The sequence below is a fragment of the Pygoscelis adeliae genome, unplaced genomic scaffold (genome assembly GCF_000699105.1).
Source record: "Pygoscelis adeliae isolate BGI_AS28 unplaced genomic scaffold, ASM69910v1 Scaffold59, whole genome shotgun sequence".
NCBI classification, from domain to species: Eukaryota; Metazoa; Chordata; class Aves; order Sphenisciformes; family Spheniscidae; genus Pygoscelis; species Pygoscelis adeliae.
Genome location: NW_008825565.1, coordinates 2,112,914 through 2,126,451, shown reverse-complemented (window position 1 = coordinate 2,126,451; position 13,538 = coordinate 2,112,914). Strand labels below are relative to the sequence as shown.

Below are 13,538 nucleotides of genomic sequence, written 5' to 3'. Positions count from 1 at the left end.
GGAAGGGAATGGCAGTTGGCATGAAGACAAATGTGTTTGCAAGCACTGGCCTGTACCGCCTACTCTAGTTCAAGTCACAGCACAAGACTCAGTAGTTTGGACTGTAGAACAGGAAAAGACCAGTCTAAACATCAAAGAACACATCTCATAATCATAGTACTGGTACAGAACTGTGAGCCATCAGGCTCAGAGAAGCCTGAAAAACACTGAAACCTCAAATCCTTTCTTTTATACAAACTGGAAAGACACTAAGGGGAAAAAAGAGGAAACCAAACTTTCCTAGAGAAAGGAGAAGTGTGTGTAAGTACCTCTCACTAAATATTACCACACCAATTCTGAATTCCAATATAAAATCAATTTATTTTGAAAGCAATCATGTATTACTATGAATGGTATGATCTATTATAGCAGCCAGTCAGCTAAAACATAGAAAATTCATCATGGATTCCACAACATTCACATTAGTTCAAAATTACTGGCACCAGCACAATCCACACATTTGCATATAAACGCGGCACTGATTTCAATTGTTTCCAACCAGAGAACATTCTCCTCTGTATCTTAGTTTCTTTTTCAGACATGGAAGGGTAGCGCATCATTCACTGCACTTGCATTTGCAGCTCTCCGAAACAAGAGACACACTTCATTTTGTATATAGATACTGCCTCACCAAATTCGGGGGTGGGGGTTATTTGTAGAATTTCTTAGGGTGCAGTTTTACAGCAGTGTGAGTCAACCCAAATCTGTCAGACCTGTCCCTCAATTACGCCAGCATGCACGCAACTGATGAGTGACACTACTGAAAAATCCCTTTTCCTGGCCAGGTTACTTTTCAGATAGATCTGCTTCTTGAACCAGCTCACTACATGGCTGCAAAAAACACACAGGGGAGGGTGGGACTGCTTCAGCCCAATCTTAGGGTGCAGTTTAATGAATCTTTGAGTTGATTTAATAAGGTCAAACCCAATGAACACAGTGTTCCAAATTAAGCTGTCACTGCGAGTAACAGTTCTGCCACCCCAAGATTGTCATACAGCTTCTGCCAGCACAAGGAGGGGGTAGTAGGTGACTGCTTAAGTCACACTGATCCAAATGAAAACTAACCTGGGGAAAAAAAAAAAAAAAGAGTGTTTTTGAATAGGATCACTTCCACAATCCAGTATCCTGCAGGCCACAGACACGCCTGGGTTGGCGTGTGGAAGAGGATGGCCCACAAGCAAGCAAGAGTACTTCACCAGCTCAAAGTGCTGACTTTAGTGTTTGTGCTTCCACGCATTCCAGTAGAGTGAAGCACACCAGCGTTGGATTCAGGGCAATCCTCCAGCTACTGGTGTAGCAACTCCATCCTTTCCAACTATACTACTTTCCCCCTCCTTGCCTACAGTCAGTATGCACTTCTATTTTTTTTTTATTTTTCTCCTCTTACTCTTCACAAACTTGATTTGTTTCTATGACTTTGAGAGTGCTGCTGACTCAAATAAGGCAAACGACTTTGAATCGTTATTCTCCCTGAACAGCAATGGCAGCAGTGGTGAAGATGAGTAACTGTTTCCTTCAGTAGCAGCGTCAACTTAAGAGTACTCAAAGTAGTCAGGTATAACAGTGTCAGGATGACAAGCTTCCAAAACACAATTCTGGCACTCTGTAAAGAAGACTTGCATTATTTTTAGATAAACTAACTTGCTTTTGACTATATTAAATACCCGCTATGCAGGTCAGCTCAGATTACTAAGCTGACTCGCAATACTCTGCGGAACTAACCTGTCATTACTTCACCTTCCTGATGAAATTATTTTTGCCCACAGTTTTGTTTTCGAGCAGAAGATTGATAAAGATGATGAAAAGCAGTGGGAAAACCCTCAACAAATCCTCTAAAAATGCTAGCAATTAATATTTTCCTCATTTATAAAATTTTGAGGTCATCGGCTAGTTTTAAAATTGATTTTATCGGGATGTTGCATGATGCCAGGCTTTTAACCAAAGTGTTGGCAGGTGTTAAATCAGACAGTATACAGAAACTTAACTCATCACAGCCCACATACAGCCTGAAGTCAGAGTGACTCTGAAGAGTCTCAAGACGGTGTGAATTAGGGCACAGCTCCACAGTACCATTTCTCAGGAGGCAGAGCCGGTGTAAGAGTCCTTGAAGATGTTTCTCAAACCAGCTTAATTGCTAGATAAAATGGAGAACTCCATCCTCACAGATGTATACGGGTATCAGAAACCAATTTTAGCATCAGAAATGGAGTGGCACACAGAGCTGCAGCTCTAGGGTGAGTATGCTTTAATCTACATAACAAATCCAACTCAGTCAGAATGCTCCAATTTGCACAAGAACCTAAATTAAGAACAGGAAAAGATATCGAAATGAAACAAAATTAAATGGCACTTTTTACTTTGTAATCTGACTGAACGTGTTTTAACCTTTAAAGGGAAACAAGGCTAGGACTGAAAGAGCATTAACTTTGGAAAACATTACATGCCACCCCCGCTTTCCCAGCTGACGTTTAGAAACATAGCCTTTAACTTGGTTTTCACTCCCAGTTCAAAGAGATTTTTTTTTAACAACTTATTAGGTTTTCTAGTGACCTACTTCCAGTTGTATCAACGCATACATATTCTACAAAGATATAGTTTTAGTACTTGGTGAACCCTCCCATTTCCTAAAGCAAAATTCTCATGATTTTACAGCAGTCTAGACTACTAATTCCAACTGGGACAAAGCTGAAATCTTATTTCCAGATTTCCCAATTTCCCTTAGGCTGCAAAGTTATGCCTACTTTCATATTCTACATACATTTTCTAAGAAAAATGTCACTAACAGCTCACAAATGCAACTCCTAGACCTTCATTTACTGACTTCACACAAGCAAAAATAGTACTTCTTTTCTTGCCACTGGAATTTTACTGGCGATAGCAGAAGTGGGAGCTTTAAAGAGATGGATTAGAAGTTTTTCAGAAATAGTGACACATGCTAACTACATTTACAAAGGATGACTGAATGAGGTATTTAAACAAACATGTATTTTCAGCAAAAAGCTTTAAAGTTGCCTTGCATTTCTTTGTTGTGCTTTGTAAGTGAATGAATGTTAACTCTGCAGCAATTCAGTGCTGAGAAAGAACCACCTGTCAAAAACCAAACATATAGGGTAACCTTTTCCACTTCCCCCCAGAATGCTGAATTCTGTTTCTACCATCGAAAGTAAGTACTGAGTTTACTTTATTTCATTCTTGTTACTGCAACAGCTTAAGAATTAAACTTCACTTATCCTACAATACATTGCACCATTGCACGAACAAAGAAGCATAATTTCTAAATGATTCCTCTTCACTGTTTCATGTAAACGAAGTTTTTGAAGGAAAATTGTATCGTTTCTAACTGGCTAAAGCCCAGGGCTAAAGCATCAGGGCTTAAGCCCACAGAAAGGCACTGCAGTCAGTGAGAGTTAAGTGACCGAGTATCAGGTTTTACTCTTTTAAATCACAAGAAAAGAACAATTTTTATATATCTCAAAATTTGAATTTCAAATAATTCCCTACTAAATTATGACTATGGCTTGATTAAATTTCAATAATGAGTTTATTACGGAGAACCATTACTGCATTTTGGATAATTAAGTACAGGCATACATTTTCAAATAGTAACAGAAGAACACAGTTAAAACACAAAATGATATTAAAATAACAGGATTTACCCTACTTCAACTACTCTATCTATCTGAAGGTAGAGTAAAAATTTTAAGGGGAAATATCCAACAGCATTTTCCTTTCATTAAATTGGTAACACAAATAAAGTCAATCAGTTTATTTTTTTCAAGGAACAACTTTTTTTAACAAACTTCTTTTCACATCGACACTATGGCATCATCATAAGGCTCAAACTGCAAATTTTCTTTATATTAAGCACTTCCTAATAAACAGAAGAAAACAATTATGTAAGAAAAATACTATAGAAAACATTAACTAAAGAACTTAGTAATTGTCTTTTGAGATTTTTAGCTACTTTTGAGTGGTTTGGTTTTGCTTTTCATTTTCGCTTTACCCTTTCTGTAATAGCATATTGCATAAGCAATTTTCATCGAGATGATCAAGGAATGCAGGTATCATTTTTAGTTGTTAAAAAATACCGCTTTAAGTTAAAAAAATTAGTAATATTTTCAAACACCGTGCACAGCCTGTGGGTTAAGAGAATATTAAAAAGTTTTTGCACTTAGATCTTAACTGTTTGTCTCCTTTACTGCTGCTATATGAAGTGAGTTTTATCATGAGCAGCAAAATTAACAATGGGTGGTTTCCAACAGATCTGTTTCCCATCACTCTCCTCCGAGAGGGCTGTCAACTCACTCCCTTCTGCATCCCTCACTCTCATCCTCCTGCACTACCTGCCCACTCCCCTCTGAGTGCCGTGCCTGGAGAGCTGGGGAAGGAGCAGCAGATCCCCTACAACATTTGAAACACCCGTGTGGGGAATTAGTTGAATTTCTTCTAGCTAGCGCACGGGCTGCTGCCTTTTGAAACGTTTAACAGTGCAGGTCCATTTTCCTTTGTACAAACAGAATTTGGATGTCTCTATTCTGCTCAGCACCAATTAGACAAATCTTGCATCTCTGAAACCTTTGCCGAACTGCCAGCAAGTTTTGAACTAATGTAACTTCAGGGAAGATCAGTAACAAAGAAATTAGACTGGCCAATCAGATAAAAACCTTATTTCATTAGAAAAGCAAGCTAAAAACATTTGTCCAGACAAAGCACTATCACATATACAAAGTAAACCAAAAAACACAAATATGTTTTCTTTCAATTTTTGAGAGACTAATTCTTGGACACTTATTACTGTAATTTTAAGATTTTCATAACAAGTACAAGTTTGAAGTTAGTCTTTCGATGGTCTCTCATGTTAGATGCAGTGATAAAAATAGTTTAAAGATCAGTAGTTACACAATATTAAAAAAATATTGTAAACCTGCAGATCTCAAGCTATTCCCTGATGGTCAATCAGGTTATTTTCATAAAGAGCCATAAGAAAGACAGAGACTACAATTGCAGAGGAAAGGGAATTCTTTGATGACTGCAAGCAAATGCTAATACTACTAAACACTAACATAACTACTTTTTTTTTAAGCATGTGCATTTTTCAGCTGCTGTAGCCAGCAAAGAAGGGGGTGGGGGAAAACTCCAGAAATACTTGATTTCTCCAAACTCCTTTTAAAATATTCTTTCTCCTTCTCTTTCATCTTCAATGTCTGTTTCAGTTCAAAAAATTATTTGTAAATAGAAAAGACATATGTCTCTCTAATGCTTATGAATTTATTTTGCCAGTACAAAACCTTTTCTCTGCTTCAAAAGTTTGGAAAGTTTTGCTAAATCTCCTGGAGACAGATGTCATAATTTCTATCATAAGGTATTAAAATACAACACTAAAAACATAATATAAGGCCTAAAATTGCTAATGACTACACCAAATAGTGTTTCAGCAAAAGATGACAGGCTCTATTCATGGAAGACAATAGAGTACCATTAAGATTAGGTAATATTACTGAACAACTAGAAAGAAATTGGAACTCACTTGAGAATAACTAAGACATTAAAAAGGCTGACCAGTCTTCACAGTAATTTGAATGGATTTTTCCCCCACTGTGGCTGCAAAACTGATCCTAACACTGCAAGCTCTGACATCGCCATCAGATAAGTACCTATCATCTGTCTCACATAAATAAAACATATGTTTAGGATATCCCGTGTTACCTAGGTACCACGACGTTTTCAACCTTCCTTTCTAAGCAGGAACATACTTTCTGCCAATTTTAGCTTTGTTTACCTTTAGCAGTACTTCATCATGCTTAAGACATCTTTGCAACAGCCAAATTCTGATGTCAGCACAGCAGTGGGAATACAGTTCATTAGTTTACTGCAGCTGCAGAGCCAGCAAACACACATTGCTTTGAGTGACACCAATAATAAGCATGTGTTTTAGATTTCTAGGTAACAATGGTGATTAAGAAGATATTGCAGTCTGGAAAAATTTCATATACGAAGAATTTTTAACATAGATTGGGGACTAGACAAAAGTTTGGTTTCTTTAACTACCAAAATGGCTATAATATGTACTGTGAACAAATGATCTGCTAATTATTTTGTTTTTCAACAAGTTGTTTTTGGTAGCAAAAGATGCACATAGGCATTAAGCAGACAAAATAATATGAATTGATTCAAGTAGACAAGGAAGAAATGTAACCTCAGATGGTGTTTGATTTCCCTTCCTATCAATCATCTCCATATTACTGTCTGCAAACCAAGCGATAATTTTTCTTTCACTTCATAGCGCTGTTGTGAGATTAACACTTTGTTTATGAGTCTTTGAGCATAGCTAAGGCTCCTGCTGTTTTGCAAACTTATGCATACAAACTCCTCATAAGAATGCAGTGATATGTCAAGGATTTTGTATCCAAACTTCATTTAAAATATTTGAATACACAAGAAGTCTCCCACGTTATACCATAAAAATACATACCGACAGGCACACCTACCTAAAGTAAGTGATTTATATGATTAAAGCATGTCACTTGTACTAAACACAACATCAGTTCAGCTCTGCTCTACTGCAACCTTCCAGTATAACCCTAAGAAATCTTTAACCTTCAACAATTTTTTGTTTCCATTTCAATGAATGCTCTTTCTTCAGGAGAGGGGGGCAAAACCAGAAATTCCTAACTTACTATCTGTCATTCGTTATTTTGTATGCTTTGTATGCTTTTATCACAACAACTCTTATTCATCTCTTTTCCAAGGTAAACAATCCTATACTTCTCAAACCTCTAGTCAGTCTCCTCAATCCTAATGTTAATACGGTATTTGGTAAGTACATACCTTTTTTTTTTTTCCTTCTCCTCCTTTAAAAAAAACAACAACCAAACCCACCAACCAAAAAACCCCCAACCAAAAACGTGAAGCCATTACTTCATTCAGTCCACGGAAAGGACTTGCTCTGGAGTTAATCAAGGCTGTTTGGTAGAGGAGCGTATTGCCCAAAGGCCACCTTTCTTATTTATTGAAGCTGGAAGACTAACTGAAGGAAAATAGTGCAGGAAAGGAATATTCTATGCCATGTTTTAAAACGGTTAAGCCTGAAGACTTGCATGCTAGCCTCCCACCTATTACAAAGTTTCTATACAATGCCTGTTAAACAGCCTGTAACAAAGTTTTCACAGAAAACATTTGTCATTTTCTGGGTTCTTAAGCAGAGACATGAGGCCTGGTTTACAGAAGTGCTAGGCATTTAGAAATGTAACTGAAATCAAAGGAACTTGTGGTCTGAACATGTAAAGTGCAACAGAATGCACAGTCACTTCAGAACTCAAATTTTCGAAATGCCAAATCAGGCACATGAAGCCAGCTTGTCTTTCTTGTGTTTGGGTTTGGTTTTTTTTTCCTTTCAGTAGCTCTTCAGTTCCCCATCTTTTAAACTGTGATTAACATCATGTCCTCACCTCACAAAAAAGCATTAGCACAAAAATAAAATTAATAATTCTTCGAAGTTTGTAATAGAATAAATGAGGGCATAAGGATTTCTTAACTAGCCTGTCCATTTTGGTGGTCAATCATCAGAAGTTATTATTCCTAATTCAGCAACCTCGATTTTTCCTCCTTTCAAACTGGGGCTTCTTTTCTTTCACAATGTATTTATCTTCTTGTTGCCAGGAAACCATTAGAATAATAGTGTACATGTGAAATTGCCATTAATTACTGATGCACTTGTAACAAAAGAAAATTATCAGATACAAAAACAAAGGGTCTCATCATCCATCAGTTTGAAATTAAGTAACATCTGGGTGAACCTACATGGTCTGTTTCTCTAAGGATTGATTAAATTGGGACATTTGCCAAGCAAACAGCTAATATTCCATTGGAAAAAAAAAATCAGAACAAGATTTCTTCTTCTCTGACTAGTGGCCTGTCCTAGTTAATGAAAAACTTGATTGTTACAAGAGTCAAACTAATTAAAAAGATTAAACTATGAGCAAAATCAAATTAGAAATTTGGCTTTAGGCTTACGTGGCCAGCAATAGCTCAAGAACATTGCAAATTGCAGTCTGCAGTTAAATACAATTAATGGAAGTTTTAAAATTATTAGAATAATTAACTGCGCATCATTTCTGTAACCTGGCTATATGACCTCCACAAAACTACTTATAATTCTTAAATGTAAGCATGTAAGTACATGCAAGCCAGAGGTCTAAGCCATGAAAATACCCATGCCATCTAAGTCTTGCCAGCAAATAGTACTTATTAACTAATACAATACAATATACTTAATATGCATATCTTTTCCCCTCAAGCATACCAAATTCTAGTGTATGACACAATACAAAATAGATTTTCTTCTCCCAGATGAAACCCTAATTTATATTTTTTAGTTTCCTTCAGAATAACTACCTAAGCATAGCCAGGCCAGATCAAAGGTCCATCTAACTACACAAGCTCAGAGAGTGGCCATTAACTTACGCAGAAATATCAGGGTGAGTAAAGAGCAACTTCTTTTTTTCCCTTTCCAGCCTACTCCAAAATATTTAAGTAGCAAAAAAGCAACCTTTCTCAATTTTAACATGATGTAACTGATGCCTAAAACACACCTGTGCATAATATGATAAATTATTAGCATTAACTATTTCTAGTGATATGAGGATAATCTTCCAAAGATAAAGACGCAACAGGCCCAACTACAAAGAGGCCAACATCTAATAACCAGAGGAACATGCAGAAAGACAATGGGAAAGAGAGGGAGTGTTTGTTTCACTCTGGCACAAATACATATCAGATAACTAAGAAATGCCATGGGACAAGATAAGGAAGACTTCAAGGCACACTAGGAGTGCTAACTTCTCCAGACAATCACAAGCTAGGCCTTGGGGAGGGGTGGCAGGGGGAGAACTGGGGAGAGGGTAGAAGGGGTGTGTGTGTGTGTAAATCGAAAGAAACTTTCACAGAAAATGCCTTGCCAGACAGTCACCATGGGAAAAGGCAACAAGACTACTGGACTCACTGAAAAACAAAAGGAAGATCACTCCCCAAAACAACAACAAAAAAAACCCAACAACCAGAAAACAGAATACTAACTGCAGCTATGATAAAGAACTACATCACACTCAAGAAATTCTAACCTATAAAACTCTTAATTTCACAAAGACAGGTTTTTATACTGCCTTAAACCTTTGTTAAAAATCTCTATGCTGAACTAATTTATCATTCCTTTTCCTTTGGAAGGTTTCAGCAACTTCCTTTTTTTTTTTTTGGTACTTTTGTATCTTTAGTGTCTGATTAAATGTGCTTTTTTTACAGATTTTATGAACTTAGCGTTGCTTACACCGATATCTGTAGGTAAAATAAAACACTGCACTATAAATGTTTTCCTTTTTTCTACAAACTTGTCATACACTTTACCAAACTGTATAGCTGTTGGTACAAAGCTGTATCTGAACTTGTCACCGTGCATTATTTCTTTTACTTAAAAAAATCTAGCAGGCGAGATAGAGGTGGGGACTTTTGCATTGTTTCTGCAAAACTATCTCAAAAGATAACATTTGCAAACTTTCACATTCAAATCAACTCTGAAGTTCCCTCAACACTCTAAGGCAGGACTGCCACAGAAGGAAGTTGCTTTTTCCCCTATGCCAGCACAAGCATTTGTGAGCTCTCACGATAAATCAGGCAAGAAAATGATTCATGCTAAAATTAACACGGGTTTGGTTTTTGTTGGGTTTTTTCCCCCTCCCAAGTTTTAACCCAGATCTGTTCACCCATCCATTTTGGCATGCGGCAAAACAAAATGTTTGTAGAAAGGGTACAGAACAGAGGTTGGGACAAGCAGCAGAGAGCGCCACTTCTTTCAGTGGCAGTTCTGGCTTTGCCTACAAGGGCTGTTTAAGTCAGGCTCCAAGAAACTCTATGGATTTTGGATTGATAGGGCTATTTTTAGTGTATCGACAATTAAGTACACTACTATTAATCTTATTCATAATCATGACAAGATTATGTATAAATGACATCAAAATATTCTCTTGTGACCAAAGAAAGTTATATCTGAGATTTAATAGTTTATTGACAACAATATACAAGTCTGTGGAGTTTGACAAGGCAGTAAAACACAAGTCAATTCTGAAAAAATTTCAATAGTCATAGAGAAGCTTTGCAGCAAAGCAGATGCTGAGTTCCTAAGACTTCTTTCAACCTTCAGCTGTCTTACAGGAAGAAATATAATATTGCTAGTACAATTGTTCTCAACTTGTACTTAGTTGCTGGCTCGATTTTGGAACTGAAGGACTACTTGGGTGCCTTGGAATTCTTTGTTGTTTTCCACTTCTATTGCTTGGTTAAATAAAAGTTATCACCTCTCCCCACAAGCCTTACTAAATCGACAAGCATTTGACTTACAGCCCTGAAACCAATCACTATATAACTTGAACAGCTGCACTGTAAAGAGGAATATTAGCCAAAAAAAAAAAACAAAAACAAAAACAACAAAAAAACCCACATTTTGTAGTCAAAGTACAGTAAGCCTCAACTCTGCTACATGCTAGCTGCCTAGTTTGGTTGAACTTAATTGGATCTATTAAATGGACACTTGTCCCCAGCCATAGCACACCACAGTTAAAATCACTTCTTCAATAGCTGAAATTATACATCACATACTGTCCCACTCCAACGGGACCCATCAATATAATCTAACACACCAAAAACCACCTTTGACTCCATTAAGCACCTGAACTGGTGTTTCATTCATCATACATATGCAATCCAGAGGCTTTTCCTTTCTACATCGCTCAGAAGGTACATGTTGATTTTAAAATTCTCAGTACTTCCATTTTCAAGACAGTACTAATGTTATCATACAGACATATCAAAACACTGTAAATGAACCTGGCCTACACTTTATTACCCACAACCCCAAGCAGAAGGAGGGAAAGGATAGAAAAACATTCTTTTTAAAAGTCCTTGGCACAAAAGCTGCTGCTCAGGCACTCTGGGACAGGTGCCCAGAACGTCTCAAGTTCCAATAATAAGTAAAGCCTTCATTACGAGAAGAAGTCTGGCCACAAAAATACAGATGTGATATCAGAAAAGTTGCTAATAAGGACACAAATTTGTAAGCAATTAAGTTGACCATGACTTCAATAAGCTAAGAGAACAAAAATTTGCAGGAACTGACCCAAAACCTGGTGGCCAAAACACCAAGTTACACATGCATCTTCTGTAAGAGACACACAGAGCATCTTTAGATCATATATGGCCAAGAAGGCAGCAAAAAACCTAGTTTCAAGGATTGATTCATGCCTGAATTTAAACATTCTGCTAAAGCTGGCTGTTAACTTTCCACAACTTTAAATATAACTAAACGTTATCTTTTAATTGAACAGAACTTTTTCATGCATTCCATCCCAAGCACTGCATCATCATAATATTCCACATGCCAATGTGAATTTGTTTTTATAAATCAAGTTGACATAAAGATTTGGATTTCATAAATAAAGATTATATATGTCTATACAAAAACATAAGGAAAAAAATACTTGTTGGTTTAGTTCTAAAGTGTACAGTACTTCCGATTTTCTTGATGCTTCAGTAAAGCCAATATCTGACCAAAAAAATGCCTCAAACTCAGATTAACCAGTACCATAAGAAAAATCTTCCTTTGTTGTTTCAGTGATGGTAGGTCCACTAGCAAAGTATTTGTTCCCATTTAAATTTAGTCTACAGTCTTGAGGTCATCTGAATTCCTTAACAGTAGTTCATAAAAAAAAAATCTGCTCTTAGCCTGAAAATTATGTCCAACACACACGTGAATTCAGCAAAACATATATGCATAACTTTGAAATTCTATTATTCCTATTATCTAGGAATGGCAAGCTCACCATTGCAAGTTCTGCAACTGGGACAAAATAAAATACCCATTTCAATGAGCACCTCAGAATTGCACTCCTCCCCATTCCACATAGATTTTGATTCAAGGTCTCCGTCCAAACAATCAAAACTCTAGGATCTTCTCCTGTAACTGGCAATATTCCACTGGAGTTTTGAAAATACTAGGCTGGACTTGTCCATTCAGTAATTTTCAAAAGTGTAATTGGACAACAAGGCTCATTTTCAAAGAAACAACTGGCATGTGCCTTGCTGCTTTAAAAAGCAAAGCACAAAGCCTACATTCTCTTCACATTTATAGCCAAGACATTTTTTGATGTACTAACTGACTAGCCAAGACCACGATTTCTATTTTTCAATCTTCGTGGGGTCACTGTTGTGATGGGAAACAGATCATCAGATGAGAGAATATTTCCAATCTCTAAAAAATTATTACTACACCTCCACCCTGGGCATAGGACCAAACCCAGGTTACGACAACTTTCTAGTCCAAAGACCATGGCGTTAACAAACGAGCTGTGCCAATATTTGATCAATGCTCAACTTTATTCTCTATTTTCAGCATAGAGTTAAGAAATAATGCTACTGTATCACAGTAGTATTTCGTGTTTACGGTGGAAAAAGAGATTAAAAAAATAAAAAAAAACAGAGATAAGCCTCCCAGTCCCCCAGGATGCTGTCAAGCAAGCAGAGAAGATGCTTTTGTAACAGTCCCTTTTGCTTCTGAAAATTTAGCAACTTCGCCAAGCACCAGTTATACTCAATAGGAAAGAAATTATATGTATCATATGAAATTGCAAAATCTGAGGCAGGTTTTACATATGAAACAATTTCAAAATTCCACTACAAACTCCAGAAATTCATCTTCGCTGTTTGTGAACAGTGCTATCTTTTCAGTCAAGAATACCCTTAACTAGATCTACTTGTTCCCCCTGTTCAACTATGCTTGCTCAAAGTGCTGGAACCCACAAAAACATTCCAGCTTACCAACAAAAATTTTCGGTAACATATCCTGCAATTATTACTTATGATTCCACTTCAGACCTCTCCCCAAAACTGTGGATGTATTTCACATACAAATTAGCAGTTTAATGTATCAACTCTGGCTTTGAGAGAACTCGCAAGAGTACAGCCACGAACTACAAAAATGACTCTTCCTCTTTTAAGGAAAAGCAAGGAAGTGGTATTCCCATAAAGGTCTGCAGGCAAGAAAGAGACATTTCAGCTATGACAAGGAAACAGTTCTCTAGCAGTTCTTTCCCGTGATGAAATGTTTACCTTAAGAAGCAAAAGTTGCAGGGAAGGGGACGGTGGTCAGGATTGCTCACCTTTAACCGTTTAACCACCTCATCGTTGGTAATTTTGTCCGTAATCTCCTTTACTCCAGGAGGATAGTAGATGATTTTACCATCGGCGGCAGGTTTTGGTTGGGTAGCAGGGAAGTCCATCCTGGTGCTGCTGGTTATAAACTTTCCTTCTCCACAGTCCTCTACCGGCCTCTATCGGTCAGAAAACAAAAGTTCAGCAGAATGGAACCGACTTTCTAACCCTCTTTTTCCATTTCTCACCCTCAATTCGCAGAAGGCCCCGGTTATCCCCCCGCCGGCTGCGCCCCCGCTGCCCCC

General features: G+C 37.3%; 1 protein-coding gene across 1 annotated transcript in view; it reads right to left on the bottom strand.

Annotated features, from left to right (window-relative positions):
- Positions 1 to 13,408, bottom strand: part of PDS5A (PDS5, regulator of cohesion maintenance, homolog A (S. cerevisiae)) — an 82,682-nt gene extending 69,274 nt beyond the window's left edge. Inside the window, 1 exon segment of the mRNA XM_009332448.1 lies at positions 13,242 to 13,408. Coding sequence (XP_009330723.1) covers positions 13,242 to 13,361 — 120 coding nt within the window. The 5' untranslated portion in view covers positions 13,362 to 13,408.
- Between the last annotated feature and the right edge of the window lie 130 nt (positions 13,409 to 13,538).